The sequence below is a fragment of the Silurus aristotelis genome (assembly GCF_946808225.1).
Source record: "Silurus aristotelis genome assembly, chromosome: 1".
Taxonomy (NCBI): Eukaryota; Metazoa; Chordata; class Actinopteri; order Siluriformes; family Siluridae; genus Silurus; species Silurus aristotelis.
The window spans coordinates 551976-569886 of record NC_139574.1 but is presented as its reverse complement, the minus strand read 5'-3'; the positions used below and the strand labels follow the sequence as shown (position 1 = coordinate 569886).

Genomic DNA, 17911 nt, shown 5'->3' with positions numbered 1-17911 from the left:
TGTCTACGAATGATGTTGCCAAGCGGCTGAATGTACAGAAAAATAGTAGTGGGCCAAGAACAGAGCCCTGTGGGACACCCTGTTTAAGTAAGACAGTAGGAGATTTGGAATTGTGTATGGAGATGTGATATTGCCTGCCCGTGAGATAAGAGGAAAACCAGGATAGTGCAGAGCCTGATATGCCAAATTCTGCTAAGCGGGAAAGTAAGATCCTATGACAGACAGTATCAAAGGCAGAGCTGAGGTCTAATAACAGAAGTATAGAGAGACTACCTGAGTCTCCAATTAGTAAAAGATCATTAACAACCTTTACTAGCGCAGTCTTCATGCTATGCTGTTGGGGGAAGCCAGATTGAAAAATATCGAAGAGGTTGTTACCAGCTAGGAATGACTGCAGCTGAGAGGCCACAGCCTTTTCCATGATCTTTGATACAAATGGCAGGTTGGAAATAGGGTGGTAGTTGGATAAGTCTGCCGGGTCCAGATTAGTCTTTTTGAGTATGGGAGTAACAGCAGCAGTCTTAAGTGACACAGGTACAGTAGAGGAGATAAATCACATATTAATGAGGTGGGAGATGGGGGCAGAAATCGCCGATGTACAGTCTTTTAGCAGGAAAGTAGGTGCAGGATCAAGAGTGCATGATGAGGAGTTAGATTTTTGTATTAACTCAGTGATTAATGAGGAATTGGTTAAGGCTAGGGTTGTCATAGAATTATTAGATTGAGATTTAATATGCACATCGGTAGTTGGTTCCTCACCAAATGTCGCATACAGAGTATCTATCTTACCGTGGAAATGGTTCAGGAAAGAGCAGCACATAACCATGGATTCAGAGTCACTAAGGCTGTGCTTTGGTGCTTGAGTCAGTTTATTAATTGTGCTAAATAATATTTTGGGCCTATTGCTTGCTTTGTTAATGATGCTGGAGATATGGGAAGAGCGGGCTGTATTTAAGGCCAGTTTGTATTGCTGAAGGCATTCAGCGTATATAAGAAAATGGCCAGTTGAACCAGTTTTCCTGAAGAGACGTTCATGTTGTCTACATTTTACCTTCAAAACTCGAAGCTCTGCATTGAACCACGGGGAGGAATGGGACATAGGGACAGACCTTATCTTAGTTGGGGCAAACTCATTCAACAATTTTTTAACAGAACAGCAATACTTGTCATAGATCATAGATGGACAGGTTAAATTTCGCACATCAGAAAGAGCAGAGGAGGCAACAGAATCACAAAAGGAGCTAGTGTCAACAGTATTTAAATGACGATAGCGTATGGTTAGATTTTTGATGTGGTTGACTGGACAGATGGATGTAAAGTCAAAGGAGATGAGTCTATGGTCAGAAAGAGGGGTAGCTAAACTGTCCACAGAGATATTATTCAGACCAGATGTACAAACAAGATCAAGCATGTGACCATGAGTATGAGTTGGAAAATTAACATGCTGGATAAGGTCAAAACAGTCAAAGACAACATTTAGCTGAGTAGCAGTGGAGCAAGCAGTATCAACATGAATGTTGAAATCACCAAGAAGAAGAACTTGGGATGATACAGCACATGCTTGGGTCAGTAGTTCACTGAGTTCTGAGAAAAAGTCACTTTGTTGTTTAGGTGGTCTGTAAATTAATATAAGTACAACGGGATGTTTGATACCAAACTTCATAACCATGTACTCAAATGTCGTGGTATTGTGAAAAACCAGTTTAGACACAGTTAAAGATGCACGAAGAATGAAAGCAAGACCACCCCCTTTACCGGTTGTACGTGGTTCTGACATATATCGATATCCAATAGGGGTAAGCAGATTCAGCTGGATAAAATCATCTGGTACCTGCCAAGTCTCTGTGAGAAATAACGTCATATTTATTGTCAACTATTAGCTCATTCATATAGGTGCCTTTGTCTGAGATAGATCGACAATTTAGGAGGGCACAGTGTTTATTTGTTCCATTGACAGTAGGGGTGTGCTTAATCACAGTCAGTCATATTAATGTTGACAAGGAAGCGATGTCAATTATGAGAACGTGCCGACTATTTCATAGCCCTGGACCAGATAGAGGGGATCGCAGATGATGATGACTGATGAAGGACGTATCTCCTTCTGGAAGAGCGATGTAAATATCTTAGGCGACGAAGGATACCAGATGAGCAGCAATGGTCATACGTCGCGGGGTTGAGGTGCCAGTGTCCATTTAGAGCCACTAGCTCGCAGGGCCTGTATACGATTTCCATTTGAGTGTTGAAACTAAAAATAGCCAGAGATAGAGTAGTAAATGCCAGAAACTTTAACGTGCTGAGAAGAGCCATGGAAAAGTCAGCAACCAGGATTACCACGTTAGCCAGAGCCGAACCCAACCCAACATCAACAAAAGCAGACGGAAAGGGCAGCTACCTGACCAAACAGTATGCTAGCAGACAATCCACAAATAGAGTGTTAACTCACCTCAAAGTTAGTCAGATCAATGGTGGATCAAGAGGGTAGAGGGCTCGCGATAAACTAGAAACCAAACTTTCTTGCCACAAAAAACCTCTCCAACACGAGTTCTCCAGCACGCCGAAAGGCAAAAGATAACATCCAGACGTAGGGAAATTCCTCAGATCGAGAAGTAATCCAAACAATAATTCCGAAATGTGCATTAACGCAGCACGCAAACAAAACAAAACAAGACAAAACAAAACAATAACCCAGCATGGAGCGGCAGCTAGCACGCACAGCGTTCCCAAACCGGAAGTGGATACAATACAATAGACAGAGTGTTTAAAGACTATAATCACACTCTTGATGTTACTTAAATGAGGATGAGGTTCTGCTTCCTGGTTCCTCTGGTTCCTCTCAAGGTTTCTTCCTCATAACATCTAAGGCAGTTTTTCCTTCACCACAGTGTCCATGGTGCTCATCAACTTCACTGTTAAATTCTGTAAAGCTGCTTTGAGACAATGTGTGTTGTGAAAAGCGCAATAGAAATAAACTTCACTTGCTATGAATGTAAATGTGTAGCTCACAGGGAAAGAAAATAACACACACATTTGTTTATTTATTTATTTATTTATTTATTTGTTTGTTTGTTTATTCTTATCTAACCACAACCCTACATAGCTCTGAAATCCACAGTGATGTAAGATATACACATAAACACATATCCCTGTCCCTCAGGAGCTCACTGTGAGAGATCTGACCTTCTCTCAGGCTTTTTTCCACCACAGTGTCAGAGTACCACAGCAGTGACCCTGTGAGCTCCAGGGTTTTATACAGGCCTGTTAGCAGTGATGATCATGAAGGTAATGACCCTGCGCTGATGGAGATAAAAGATGAGGATGGGTAGTGATGTTCTCCCAGTGTTGAGGGAACAAGTTACAAATAATATTTACATTAATCAACCAAAAACAACTAATTATTATTATTATTATTATTATTATTATTATTATTATTATTATTATTAATATGCTGATGAGAAGAAGAAGAAGGTAATGGTGTAATGGGGTTCTCCCTATAGACTTGTGCTCACCACAGTAACGCGTGGTTTGAGGAACGAGTCACTGGGGTTAGTTTTCAAGTTCTTACCCCAACAGCTGTACACTGGCTTTGTAGTTTTAGCACTGGTCATGACATCACTTCCTGTCTCATTGATCGCTTCCACAGTGGCTTCAAGCATGCTGCCCCCAAACTCTAATGCTGTGGGCTGATTGGCAGACAGACGAGTGTCAGAATTGTGATTGGTGAAAAGGTTTGATTGTTGGACTTTGGCTCCACCCATTAGACTCCCATCATCCTGTACAGTGGAGTTTGGAGCATTATACTGAATCTCCTCATATACTGATGTTCCTCTCCTCCCTGAGTGGTCAGAGTGGAACATCATGTGACTGTCAGCATGAGTTCCTATTGGCTGTTGGGAGGGGGCATCTGAGGGATTAGGAACGTTTTGATCAGGTAATGGTGTTGTGGTCATCTCCCCTCTAAAGTGATCAGGATTACATGGCAGCTCTGAATGCTGATTGGCCGATGTGTCTGAAAGCGGATTGGCCGATGTGTCTGAATGCTGATTTGTTGATGTCTCTGATTGCTGATTGGTTGGTAAAAGTTCCTCCTCCTGAATGTTCAGAGGAATGAACTCGTGCCAGTGGCTGGTGGAGAGAAACCATTCTGCCCTCTGATTGGTCGTAGAGGAGTGGGTCACTCTCTGATTCGTTATCTCGGGCACAGTCTTATTTATCGTGAGTGTCGAAATTTGATTGGTTGATATGGCTGCAGGAGCAGTCACTGAGTCACTGAAGGAGGGAGGGGCTTCAGGCACATCCCTCTCAGTCATCTGCATGTTGCCATGGTTACAAGTTTTATCATTGTGTAGGGATTCTGGGGACCTTAGAGCTTTCACACAGATAAGACTTATTAGAGAAAGATACATCAACACACACACACACACACACACACACACACACACACACAAACACACACACAGAGACTTACAATGTTTGGCAGGTCTTTTGGCATCAACAAATTTCAAAGGATGAGCCGTGTCACTCCGTCTTAAAGCACTGAGAAAGAGAAAGAGAGAGAGACGGATGACAAAATGTTTCTGTGTGGTGTTTATCAGTGAATGGATGAAGGTCTTGTCAGTCACCTCTTCAGTACTCTCTCTTTGATGCGTTCCACTCGTTTCAGCTTAGCATGTCTTTGTTCGGAGGTCATGGCAGGATCAGATTCTCTGTTTCCAACACACACATGAACCTGTAACACACAAAGAATATAGGATTAAAATGCTTTTTTTTACTTTATTGTCCACTAGGTGGTGTTTTGAGTTCAGTCATAAAGCACACAGTGGGCATGTAATGTGCACACCTCTCAACACACACACACACACACACACACACACACACACACACACACACACACACACACACACACACACACACACACACACACACACACACACACACACACACACACACAGCCCTCTCGATGTCAGATGTATACGTTTAGACGTGTTACTATATTGCTGTGATTTTACATGATTTTTGTGTGTGCGTTTTATTTATCTGTATTTTGCACCTGTTTCATGTTTTGGTTTGCTGAGATGATCACTAAACTTTCCCACCTTCACCTGCATGTGTGTGAGCCTTTATTAGATGATTTTAAAAACCATAAAGAGTTCCTTGCTATAGAGACTGATTAATGAGCTGATGTCAGGTTTTCTCCAGGAGCTACGTATGTGCTGCACCAACATGGAGCACCTGTCCTTTAACAACCCAAAGACATGACTATCATTACACTCCATCAGAGCTCCTCAAACTGGACTGAGGAACTCTGATCAGAGCACAATGTACACTGATGTCCAGCTTCCCGATGCAACCGGAGAACATCTAACATAGTTTATATATCGTCAAACCACCTTCATACTGCACTCACTGCAGCTGATCTCCCACCAGGAACATGTGCTCTGTGTGTGTGTGTGTGTGTGTGTGTGTGTGTGTGTGTGTGTACATGATCACTCTGTTCTTCTAGTTTATGGGCCAGTGTGTACAGTTGATCCTCCTCAAGGTTTGATTCTTCCACACACACTCTTTGTGCAGTGAGAGCTGACGGAAGCTCCGCCCTCATCACGTTCATCAGACACACAGGAGACGAGTCAGACGGTGGGCGGGGTTTATCAGCTACATTTGTCTGATAATCCGGGTTTCTGTTCCTCGTATTATTTTGCTTGTTCTGCTCTAATCTACCGAGCATCTAATCACACACACACACATATATACACAAACACACACACACACACACACACACACACACACACCATCAGTCCACGTCATCAAATTTACATCAATCATATTTCTAGACCTGAATTCAAATCATGTGAACTTGTACCGCTTTCGAATGATCAGACTGTAGATTAGACTCCGCCCCTAAACACAGTGACTGACATTCTGCAGAACAAAGACATAAAAAAAAAAGTGTGTGCGCGTGTTTGTGTTTGTTGGGGTGTGTGTGTGTGTGTGTGTGTAGAGTGATAGAGAAGTGTGTTTACCTGCACTGTGTGTGTTGGTGTGTGTAGAGGAGAGTGTGCTGAGTGTAACAGGGCTGTACGGCAGCTGTGTGTGAGAGACAAAATCATAATAATAATAATAATATTAATAATAATAAAAATAATAATACAAATAACAGTTTTTTTTCTTTGTTTACTCACTGTGTACTTTGGCTCCGCCCACTCTGGCCTCAGCTTTGCGCTCTCATTAGTGTTATTTATCTCCAGAGGTAGTGGGGGTCGAGCTGGTGCCTCTAACTCCTCCCCCTTAAGAAGGAAATAAGTAGCATTTAATTATAACACACACACACACACACACACACACACACACACACAACTCACCCAGTAGTGCACACTTTCCTCTGGATGAAGAGATGAGTTTTGAAGGATTGGAAACACTAAGAATAAAGAATTGGAATAAAAAATTATAGAAACTCATTCACAGTGTGTTGATCATCATCTCCTGCTTTCTGGACTGGAGAACGTTGTTGGAATAAAGGGAACAGCTCTCTCCTGGTTCGGGTCTTATTTGACTGATCGCTATCAGTTTGTTGATGTAAATGGTGAGTTCTCCACACTCTCTGAGGTAAAGTTTGGTGTTCCACAAGGATCTGCCTTGGGCCCACCGCTTTTTTCTTTATATCTGCTGACTCTTGGTGAAATTATTCATAAAAATGGGATTCGCTTCCATTGCTATGCTGATGATACACAGCTGTATATTTCAGCAAAGCCAGATGAGAGAGATCAGCTTAACAATGTTGAGGAGTGTGTAAAGGACATTAGACAGTGGATGCTTGATAACTTTCTTCTGCTCAACTCAGATAAGACGGAAGTATTTTAATAGGACCACATGCAGGTCTTATCTTGATGACAGCTGTGATTACGCACTTGTTGGAGTGTGTGCAGCCATCAGTGCTTTAAAACGACTTCTATTGGGCTTCAGACCACTCAGAATATCATCCATCATCCAGATCTGCTTCTGAGCCACGGAACGTTCCTGAAAGTGGGAGAGAGAGAAATAGAAAGAGAGAAAATCTCAAACAGGAGTTGTACACCAGGGATGGCATTATAGAGACCCTAAAAACAAACCTAAAAAGCCCTCAAGCCCCCACAGTTTACATATCTCTAATGCCACCCCACAGCTCATGGCCAGACCCCTGCAATTCAGTCCACAGCCATCGTCACATTTACATTTAGCATTTAGCAGAAGTCTGTGTCCAGATTGACGTACAAAAGTGCTTTGAGTCTCTAGCAATGAATAAATCTACACTGGTACGCCAGATTAAAAAGCTAACTTTTAAAATTGCTAATTTCTAATAATTGCTACCTCCAAGTCTTCACCACAGCTGACCCAAGAGCTCTCACAGAAAGACACACTGCCAAACTCATCATTCATACAGGCACTAAGAGCAGAACAGGAGAGAGTTGGAACCCTGGTGTGCAGAGCTGCAGGAAGAGCTGAAGAGAGATTCCCAAGGCAATAATCGTAATATCCACCCTTATAGCATGAAGACAACCCAGACACTATAAAAAAAAAGTCACCTCTGATATATCAATAGGATGTGACCAAATACTTAATGCACACGTGGTCCACCACACCAGCATCACACCTCACCACCTGTATGACCATGTGCACCTCAACAAGCACAGTTTAAAAGACTTTCCCAGGTCACTGAAAGATGCAGCATTGGGCAGACATACACCTCAAACTCCACCACGGATACAGAGCACCCACTAGAAGACCATCAGCACCCTCTCACAAAGCACAGCCAAGGAACACCCTGAACCAGCAAAGTCAACATCAACCTGCTCAGAGCTCCCAACCAACCAGAATAGCACCAGGCAGAACATCACCTCAACACCCTTCCGTCCTGCCAACCACACCTGTGAGACAGCAGCACCAATACCCCACAAACACCAACCGATTTAACACCACGAATTTCACTAACACGCGATTAATGCAGCACGCATTTCTGTTTGACATTTTTTATTGAAAAAAGAAATATAACAATGATAAAGAAGGCGAAATTAAAACCTTATATGCAACACTCTTTTATTCATGACATCCTTCCTTGACTCAGATATAAAAAAAAAAAAATTTACTCCAGTCAAAAAATATTTTTAATCACTGAACATTTATTTTACTGATGTGCCAAGTCAAAAATCAACACCAAAATCTGCCATGACGCACACATCCGGCAATTAAAACCGTCCGTGTGGAAACAGCAAAAGTCCTGTTTGATGTCCTGATGATTTATGTCATTTAAAACACCATAATTTCATTTACAACAATACGTCTTTTTCACTCCACTGGTGTATAAAGTCCTGACCCTCACTCACCACAGATGTAGACTAGTTTATGAAGCTAAGAATCAGCAGGCAGAAAGCAGTAAGAAGTAAAGCAAATGTGGATGAGACAGAGGGAGTCAGTGATGAGAACATGACTGAGAACATGTTTATTTTTTTTACATTCTTTTAACAAAATCTACCACCATCTGCCCTTCCACATTCCTCTCCTTAAAGCCACACCTACCATCACCTCCTCATCACCTCTGTTCCCTTCACCTACATGTCCATTAAAGTCTGCACCAATCACCAATCTTTCATTCCTACGTTCACCTTCTACCACTTCATCTAATTCACTCCAGAATCTTTCCTTCTCCTCCATCTCACAACCCACTTGCGGAGCATAGGCACTGATGACATTTATCATCACACCTTCAACTTCCAGCTTCACGTTCATCACCCTATCAGAAACTCTCTTCACCTCCACTACACTCTTACTGTACTCTTCCTTCAGAATCACCCCTACACCATTTCTCTTTCCATCCACACCATGATAGAACAGTTTAAACACCTCCAATGTTCCTGGTCTTACTCCCTTTCCACTTGGTCTCCTGAACACACAACATCTCTACCTTTCTCCTCTCCATCATATCAGCTATCTCTCTCCCTTTACCAGTCATAGTACCAACATTTAAAGTACCAACCCAAACCTCTACTCTCCTCCACTTCTCCTTTCCCTGCCGTCTCTGTAGATGTCTTCCTCCTCTCCTTCTCCTCCTTCATCCAACAGCAGCCCAATTTACACTGGTACCCTGTTGTTAATGATACCTGTGGTGGTTGTTGGTAACTCGGCCTCGAACGATCCGCTATGAAATTCTAAATCGTGATCCGCATATTTGATTCTACACATGTTTTACGCTGGATGTCCTTCATAACACAAACCTCCACATTTATCCAGACTTCAGACGGACACTCAGAGTCACCTGACTTGTGTAACACTTATGACTGGGAGATTATAAGATTAAAAGAGGAAATCCTGGTAAAAAGGAGCTTGCAGAACTTGTGGACCAGTTTGTGGATGCGATCTTCATGGAACCAATTCTATGAATCAACTGGAATTGAATTTAGTATGGTGAGGAGAGTATGGTGGTCAGAACAAAAAAGGTGTAAGTATGGTGGTGGGCGCATGGTGATAAGTATGAGACCATGATAGTGGGAGCATGGTGGTAAAATGATGGTGAGTGGAGCATGATGGTAAGAGCATGAAAGCATGATGGTGAGATTATGGTGGAGCAGGCATGGTGGAAACAAGGTGGAGGGAGCAGTGTTGTGAAAGCATGATGGTGGGAGTATGTTGGTGTGAGCATGGAGCATTGCTCTTGTCTTCTTAGTTATTTCTTGGCCCTTTTGGTAGACATTTTTAATAAACTCCAGGTTCTTCCCAGATCAGGAGGTTTTATAATGAGATCTTTAATGTACTTTCATTACACGAAGGTCAAGTCCATGCAATTAATTATGTGAAACTGAATGGAAACTGAACCATCATTTACTACCTGTGAAAGTCCAAAATAGCAGATGTGCTGCAGGTGGGAACGAAACACAGACAGTTCACTCTCCATCCGCTTGTAGTCCAACCACACCCTCTCCATCTCCTACACACCCACCCACCCACACACACACAATATAGTTATAAGGAAAAAAGAAATGAAAAGAAATTAGGAGAAGTTACAAGGAAGTTTTTTTTATACATCTCACACACACACACAGACACAGTTATTTACCTGTGATAAGTCACTCATTCTGGCTCTGATTGTGACCAACTCCTTCTGCAGTAAAGTCTTCTGAGATATCTGCTGTTCTTTCAACTGCCTCTTGGCTAACTCTATACGAGATATGTCCAAGGCAAACTCAGCGTGCTCCTACACACGCACACAGACACTGCATGTAGTAAACAGCTGTTAAATTTGTGTTGTGTTTTGTGTGTGTGTGTGTGTGTCACCTTGTCCTGTTGTAAGAGATCCAGTTCTACACAGAGAGTCTGTAGCACTTTATCACAGCCACATAAACAAGTCAGGACCATCTAACAACACACAGACATCAAAAAGTGTTATAGTGTGTGTGTGTGTGTGTGTGTGTGTGTGTGTGTGTGTGTGTGTTACTCACATCTGTGTCTCCCTGCAATGCTGTGAGTTTGTGTGTCTCTTCATGCTAACAAGCAGCACAGCAAAACAATAAGGAACATTGTAAAAAAAATCTGGAAATACAACACAACAATACAACAACACACTACAATAACACCACAATACAAAAATGCAAAACACCACCACCACAATACAACAAGATCAACACCACAATACAAAAACAACAACACCACACTACAACAATGCCAGCACAATACATCACTGCAATACAAAAATTTAATACAACACCACCACACAACACAATACAACAACACAATACAAAAACAATACAATATGACAACAACTCCACAATACAGCATCATCATCTTCATTGGTCGAGTCTAGGTTGAAGGGTCCGGAGGCTTCTTCGGTTTAGGCACGACGAAATGTTTCCTCCACAGTTCCTTGTTCTTCCCTAATGCTCGAATTTCCTCGGTGCTGAGTGGCTCCTCGCCCTTAGGAATGAAGTATGACGAGATCGGTTGTCGATACGTCCTCCTTGGCGCGCCGGGTCGAAGTGATGGTCGAATTTTGGACTCGTACAGGATGAAACGATTGACTGGTTCGTCTTCGGCCATGCGGATGCAGTGGCCGGTAAAGTTGAGCTGTCGCTGACGGATGGTGTCGTGCAGTGGTAGCTCATTAACTCGTTTGTAGAGTGTAGAGTTCCTAATTCGATCTACGGATTGATTGATACCCAGCATTGTCCGGTAGCATGCCCTGGCGTATTTGTCGAGTCGATCACTGAGCGTTTCCTTTAAGATCCAGGTCTCGCAACTGTACAGCAAGATGGAGATGCAGGCGGCTTTGAAAATGCGGAGCCTGAGATGAAGACGAAGAGTTGAAGTTGTCAGGATGGTACTGAGCTTGTTGAATGCTCCCCATGCAAGGCCACTTCGATGTTTTCGGCATCGATGGTAAGTGGCTCGGTCTCGGCTGTGCCTTCGGGTAGATTAAGGCGCATCTGTTTGGTCTTCCTGATGCTGATACCGAGACCAACTTGCCCAGCGTTCAGTTTGAGTGCGTCCAATTGTCCCTGGGACTGTGCTGCGCTGTTTTCGAGTAGTGTGATGTCGTCTGCATAGGCAAGATCGTTGAGTTTGTAGTCTGGTATACGTGTTGTGTTTCGCAGTGTCCGGCTACTCTTGTCTTGGTCGTTGCCTTTGTGCGTTAGGTATCCAAACCCTCCTGCTGATCGCTCTGAGATGTAGTCAATCACGATGTTGAAGAGGAATGGTGCGAGCACATCGCCTTGTAGCACTCCGGTTGTGATTTCGAACGGTTCGGAGAGTTGCCCTTGGACGTATACTTGACTCTTTGCCTCGTCGTACAGTACCCTTATGGCAGCCACAATCTTCGCGGGTATGCCATAATGTCGCAGGATTGCGAACATTATGTCTCGGTCGATTGAGTCGAAAGCCTTCTTGAAGTCAACGAAGGTGATGAATAGTGGGATGTCTTGTGAGTGCACCCTGTCTATTATGCATCGCAGGATAGTGATCTGCTGGATGCAGCTGCGACCCTTTCGGAAGCCGGCCTGATTTTTCCGTAGCTTCTTGTCGATGTGGTCACAGATGCGGTTCAAAAGCATCCGTTTAAAGACTTTGGCTGCAATGGACATCAAACTGATGCCTCGCCAGTTCGTCATTAGTTGGAGGTTGCCCTTTTTCGGCAGCGGGATGATGTACCTTGCGGTCCATTGTTTGGGCGCGTGACAATTCTTGTAGACGAGGTTGCAGATGGTGAGCAGTTCGGCCACAATGAAGTCGCCACTGTCTTTGAGCGCCTCTGCTGTCATGGCGTAGTCTGGTCCGGCCTTGTTCTCGTCACCCGCTATCTGGTTGATGATTTTCCAGGTTTTGCCACTCTCTCGTCTCTGGTCGGCGAGTTCAAGGGCGATGAGCTGGTTGTCTAGGTATGTAGACTGATCGCGACTGAAGGCTTCCGATACCTAGCCTTGCATCTGTTGCCACAGTTTTTTATGGGTTTGTAGGCGCCTTCGCTTGTAGCGTTCGCCCGCCTTGTTGGTTGCCGTTAAGAGTGACAGTGATTCGGCGCTCACCCACTTCGGATGCTTGTTTGGGCGCTTTTTACCGAGCACCTCTTCGCACGTGTCACGTAGCGCTGTGTCTAGTGCGTTTGCTCGTCTGTCGATCGCTTCGATTTGCATTGCTGACTTCGGCGTTTCCACCATGAGCGAACTGAACCTGTTTTGCAGCATAACGTTGTGCTCACTTTGCGTTTACATCATGGTGAGCGCAAGGTGGTGGAAGTCTATCCACAACTGTCGAGTCTACAACACCATCGACATCGGGTCTAACCACAAAGTGGTGAGTGCACAGTTTCAGATCTCCTTGCACTGCTTCGCATAGGTCGATCATGCGCTGGCCGTTATCATTTGAGTGGTCGTAGAGGCATGCCGGACCAACGACTGAGGGATTCGAGTCATGGCTGTCAAGGCCAATGCGCGCATTGAAGTCTCCTGCTATGATGATAACAGTGTGTGGCTGAATCTGGAAGATGAGGTTGCTCAGGTCGTTATAGAAGGCATATTTTGCGTAATCGGATGATGTGTTGGTGGGAGCATAAGCCGAGATGATGCATATTTTTGGATTGCCTTCTATATGTGTGGCGATGATGCGGTCTGATTTGTGCTCCACCGCATAGACGTGCGGTGCGAGCCTTGCGCTGTAGAGAGCGGCGACGCCGTGGCACTCTCTGGTTGAGTTCGTGTGCACCAGCGTCCACTTATCGTGCTTTTGTGAGCTGATCGGATGATTGGATTTGAGTCGATGTTCTTGAATGGCGATGAAGTCGATGGAGTTCTTCTCGCAGCCGGCGATGATCTGCTGCAGCTTATGGCGAATGTGGTGGCCATTTGTACGTATGGTATCTGTCAGGGTCCGCACGTTGAATGAGGCAACAGTAAATGCCTGACAGGTTGCTCTACGACGTGACGGGACCAAATCGTCAGCGTGGCTTCGGACAAGTCCGCTTTGACCACGCTCCTTCATGGCGAGATTGCTCTCAGGCCTGCGTTGTCCGAGCGGTTTGGGTTGAATCCTGGTTCTGTATGTTGTGGCTCCATTTCGTATTTTTTGCATTTTTCTATCGGCACTTTGTATCTGTCCCATGAGATTAGACTCTTACTGGGTTGCAATCCCTCTAGCAAGAGAATTTGGCTCGTATTTTTACAGTGGCCTTCTGTGTCGTTTCTTAGCCCTTATACCCACTCTTCTCCAGGAGTGTTAACGAGAGGGTACAGGTTTTCCATGGGACACCGCGGGGAGGTGAATAGTGCATGTATAGTATGTGAATAGCATGTACCCTGCGCTGGCCCTTACTACCTCCTCAGGCACTGAGCAACTGGACCTGACCTCTCTTCAGGTACAATGAACTTTCCGTGGCTGTGTGAAGAGTTACAGACTGACTTATTCAATTCAATTCATTTTTATTTGTATTGAGCTTTTAACAATGAACATGTCTCAAAGCAGCTTTACACAGATAATGTGGTGATTAAAAGTATATATGTTCTTTGTAAGTACGTTTGTCCCTGATGAGCAACTGTGGCAAGGAAAAACTCCCCGAGATGGCATAAGGAAGAAACCTTGAGAGGAACCAGACTCAAGAGGGAACCCATCCTCATCTGGGTTGCACCAAATGTCCATTTGAAGCAGATATACAATGTTGCGGGTGATGATCAGAAGCGAACTGTATCCTGAGTCAGTGTGGCAGACTGTTGACATTAACTACAGTCCAATCCATCCTCAAAACGCCCGTTCTTACTCCGGAATTTCATGAGGTTGTGGCAGTGGGGCATGGACCTCTCTCTTCAGGGAATTCCCCTTTGGGTATTTCCCGCTAGAGCAGACACGGGACGAAACCCTCCGGCACACCTTTGACCAAGTGACAGTAATCGTTGGTCAGCGAGTCCAACCAGACATGCACTTTCCTACCCATACTTTGCAGTCATTAAAGATAAACTGTACAGAGTGGTGCAGGATACTTTAAACCAATGAAGAAACAACCCTGTTGTTAATCCCAAAGAACCACAGGGAGCTTCTGTTTCATGAGGCTCACCATAACCCGATGGCCTGTCACAAAAACAAACTTAGACCGCCTAATGGCCCGGTTTCCAGTTTTTGGCCGGGCATTTGTAGCGATGTGCATAAATGGTGTGTGTCATTTTGGGATTGTCAGCTGGTGAACCTGCCGTCCATCCCAATAAGCAGTGCCTCCTAAAGAAGCAGTGCCTCCCAAAGAAGCAGTGCCCCTTAAAGAAGCAGTGCCCCTTAAAGAAGCAGTGCCCCTTAAAGAAGCAGTGCCCCTTAAAGAAGCAGTGTCTTTCAGCATGTGGTGTTGTGAAGGCACTCTTCCGTGTTATCTCCCGGGTTTAATATACTGGAAGAGATCATGACTGATTAGGGCACCTTCATGTCACGAACACTCCATGAACTTTACGGATTTTACCAACATTTGAAGTGCCCACTTTAACCTCCACTCTCCTCCACTTCTCCTTTCCCTGCTGTCTCTGTAGACGTCTTTTTCCTCTCCTTCTCCTCCTTTAGCCAACAGTAGCCCAATTGCCACCAATACCCTGTTGGTTAATGATACCTCGGGCCCGATTGAGATGGGACATGTGCAGAGGAGGGACATGGGGTATATCAGTAGGAGAATGCTGAGGATGAAGCTGCCAGGAAGGAAAATAGGAAGACCAAGGAAGAGGTTTATGGATGTGGTGAAGGAAGACATGCAGGTAGTTGGTGTGAAAGAGGCAGATGTAGAGGACAGGGGGGTATGGAGACGGATGATCCGATGTGGAGACCCCCTAATGGGAGAAGCTGTAAGAAGAAGAAGAAGAAGAAGAAGAAGAAGAAGACTATTCTCTGGTTGTATCACACAAAAATATGAATTATTTGGAGATAATGATTGGTCAGGAGGAATAAGCGAAGAATTCGAACGAAGAAGAACAAATGAAGTCTAATTTACACAGTCTTATATGAGGTGGTGTTGAAAACTTTCGAGACTTGCTTTGTTTACAAGAAAGTACTTTTTTTAACTACATTTCCACACTATCACCTTCAAAATAGTCCCCTTGCACAGCAATACAGCGCTCACAGTGTTTTTCTGGAATGTGTCCTGGAAGTCTTCTTTCTTAAGCTTGTCAAGTACCTTCTGCGATTTGTGCCGAATCTCTGCAACGGTGTCAAAACGCTAGCCAAATCTGTGGAAGTGAGATCATGTGGATTGTTCTCCAATGATCATCATGCACAAGTTGCCAATCAGTTTTAACATTTTCAGGGAAATACCCTGAACGACTAGTTACAGCTTCGCTGCATGCCAAACGTACGTCACGTCAAACGTCTTTGTGGCAGATTTGCCCGGTTTCATGCAAAACTTCACGTTTGCTATTTGTTCTAACTTGCTGTCCGTGAAAAGCAGAATAGCACCAGAATAGCACCAGTTACACCATTAGCCTTCCAACCTTTTCATACCACCTAGTATACATACAGCCTTGTGGACACAAAGACAGACAGAGTGGGGCATTCAAAGAGAGGCATACAAAGATGGGGAAGACAGAAAGACAACCAGCTGAGGGAGGGCAGAGAGACAGACACGGTGGGGGCAGGAAGAGAGAGACAGAGAGGCAGATAGACAGACAGAGGCAGATAGAGCTAGAGAGCGAGTGAGAGACAGACAGGTATCTTCCACCTGTTGAAGAGTAACATTAAAGTGCACAGGTTTACTTACCTGATGTCGTGGGTCAACTCTGCCTACTGGGCTGTGAGATCGTGACTCATAATGACTTCTGGGAGTTGAAGGACCTGAACCCTGACATAGAAAGTGATCACCTGTGCGATCCATACTGAGAGAGAGAGAGAGAGAGAGAGAGAGAGAGAGAGAGAGAGAGAAAAGAGAGAGAGAGAAAGATGTGAGAAAGTCCTCACTAGATCTAGAAAATATGAGCACATCAGCCCTGTTTTAATCATCTACACTGCTCCCAATTACATCTCACACTGATTATAAAATACTACTACTGACGTATAAAGCACTTAACGCTCTCACGCCGCAGTATCTGAGTGAACTTCTGTACCAGTATGATCCTCCACACCTACTTAGATCAAAAGGTGCAGGCTATTTGTTGGTACCTCAGATAATGAAGACTCCAGCAGGGGGCAGATGTTTCTCTTATAAACCCCACAGTTATGGAACAACCTTCCAATCAGTGTTCGGGACTCAGACACAGTCTCAGTGTTCAAGTCGAGGCTGAACACATATTTATTTAGTGGAGTCTTTAGTCAGTAGGTGTTTGTGAGGTAAAGGAGCAGATCTGGAGGGATCATGGATATGGAGTGTCTCTCTCTCTCTCTCTCTCTCTCTCTCTCTCTCATCCCTCTTCTCTCTCTCTCTCTCTCTCTCCCTCATCCCTCTTCCTCTCTCTCTCTCTCTCTCTCTCTCTCTCCCTCTCTCATCCCTCTTCTCTCTCTCGTTTAACATGCTTTTGAGGTTCCAGTGATCACTGTTCCTGCTCCTCTCCCTTCCTTGGATCTGCCCACTTCATCCTGGTCTGCCTTTGGATGATGTTCTCTTCCAGCTGTGCAGCTGTAGATGTTTCTCATCAAAGCCTTGGGTGTTTCCACGGAATTCTGGAGTAAGAACAGGGGCTTTAAGGATGGATTTGGACTGTAGTTAATGTAAACAGTCTGCTACACTGACTCAGGACTACAGTTTGCTCTGATCTCCATCACTGCACCTCAACATCGTTTATCTGTAATAAATGGACATTCAGTGGCACCCAGATGAGGATGAGGTTCCCTCTTGAGTCTGGTTCCTCTCAAGGTTTCTTCCTTCTGCATCTCAGGGAGTTTTTCCTTCACCACAGTCTCCACCGACTTGTTCATCAGAGACAAACTTACACTTATAAAGAACATCTTCATTTTTTATCACCACATTATCTGTGTAAAGCTGCTCTGAGACCATTTTCATTATTAAAATCTCAATACAAATGAAATAAACTGAATTGAATGTGTTACCTGGGGGCTCTGTGTCTGCCTCTGTGGTCCACCATCTCCATGCTCCCTGCAGCATGATGGAATGGATTGCTCTGGCTCCGGTCCCCATGCAGGGGGGTTACTGACTCACTGCTGCCCCCTATCTGAGAGAAGTCGTGATAGCTGGAGCAGCGTCTACAATAAATAAATATATATATATATTTTTTTATTATTTATTTATTTTTTTATTTTTTTTTCAAACTAAACATTGTGCATTTGATCACAGTTAATTGTTTACAGTTTGAAAGTGATTGGTACACCTGTTGATGAAGTCATCTGTCTCCATGTTTGCTGATTGGCTGAGAGCTCTGACCCAACCCAACATGTCTTCCTGAGTGTCAGCACTGAATAAATATGAACGCATTCCCTGATGAACCAC

The 17911-nt window shown here is 44.2% G+C and overlaps 2 protein-coding genes across 5 annotated transcripts in view; one reads left to right on the top strand and one right to left on the bottom strand.

The window, feature by feature from the left end:
* LOC310729622 (uncharacterized protein) overlaps positions 1–17911 on the top strand; it is a 441633-nt gene that overhangs the window by 95004 nt on the left and 328718 nt on the right. The gene's annotated exons all lie outside the window — the stretch shown is intronic.
* The window catches only part of plekha4 (pleckstrin homology domain containing A4), a 35120-nt gene continuing 20241 nt past the window's right edge, over positions 3033–17911 (bottom strand). For all 4 annotated transcript variants that reach the window (XM_083545314.1, XM_083545317.1, XM_083545315.1 and 1 more), the window contains exons 6-21: positions 17793–17911; positions 17515–17667; positions 16232–16346; positions 10464–10508; positions 10300–10380; positions 10082–10219; positions 9854–9952; positions 6903–7011; positions 6357–6412; positions 6177–6281; positions 6018–6081; positions 5858–5916; positions 5480–5722; positions 4620–4726; positions 4466–4533; positions 3033–4366 (exon numbers count right to left, since the gene is read on the bottom strand). In XM_083545314.1, coding sequence (XP_083401440.1) covers positions 3489–4366; positions 4466–4533; positions 4620–4726; positions 5480–5722; positions 5858–5916; positions 6018–6081; positions 6177–6281; positions 6357–6412; positions 6903–7011; positions 9854–9952; positions 10082–10219; positions 10300–10380; positions 10464–10508; positions 16232–16346; positions 17515–17667; positions 17793–17911 — 2439 coding nt within the window. In that variant the 3' untranslated portion in view covers positions 3033–3488. The remainder of the gene's footprint in view (positions 4367–4465; positions 4534–4619; positions 4727–5479; positions 5723–5857; positions 5917–6017; positions 6082–6176; positions 6282–6356; positions 6413–6902; positions 7012–9853; positions 9953–10081; positions 10220–10299; positions 10381–10463; positions 10509–16231; positions 16347–17514; positions 17668–17792) is intronic.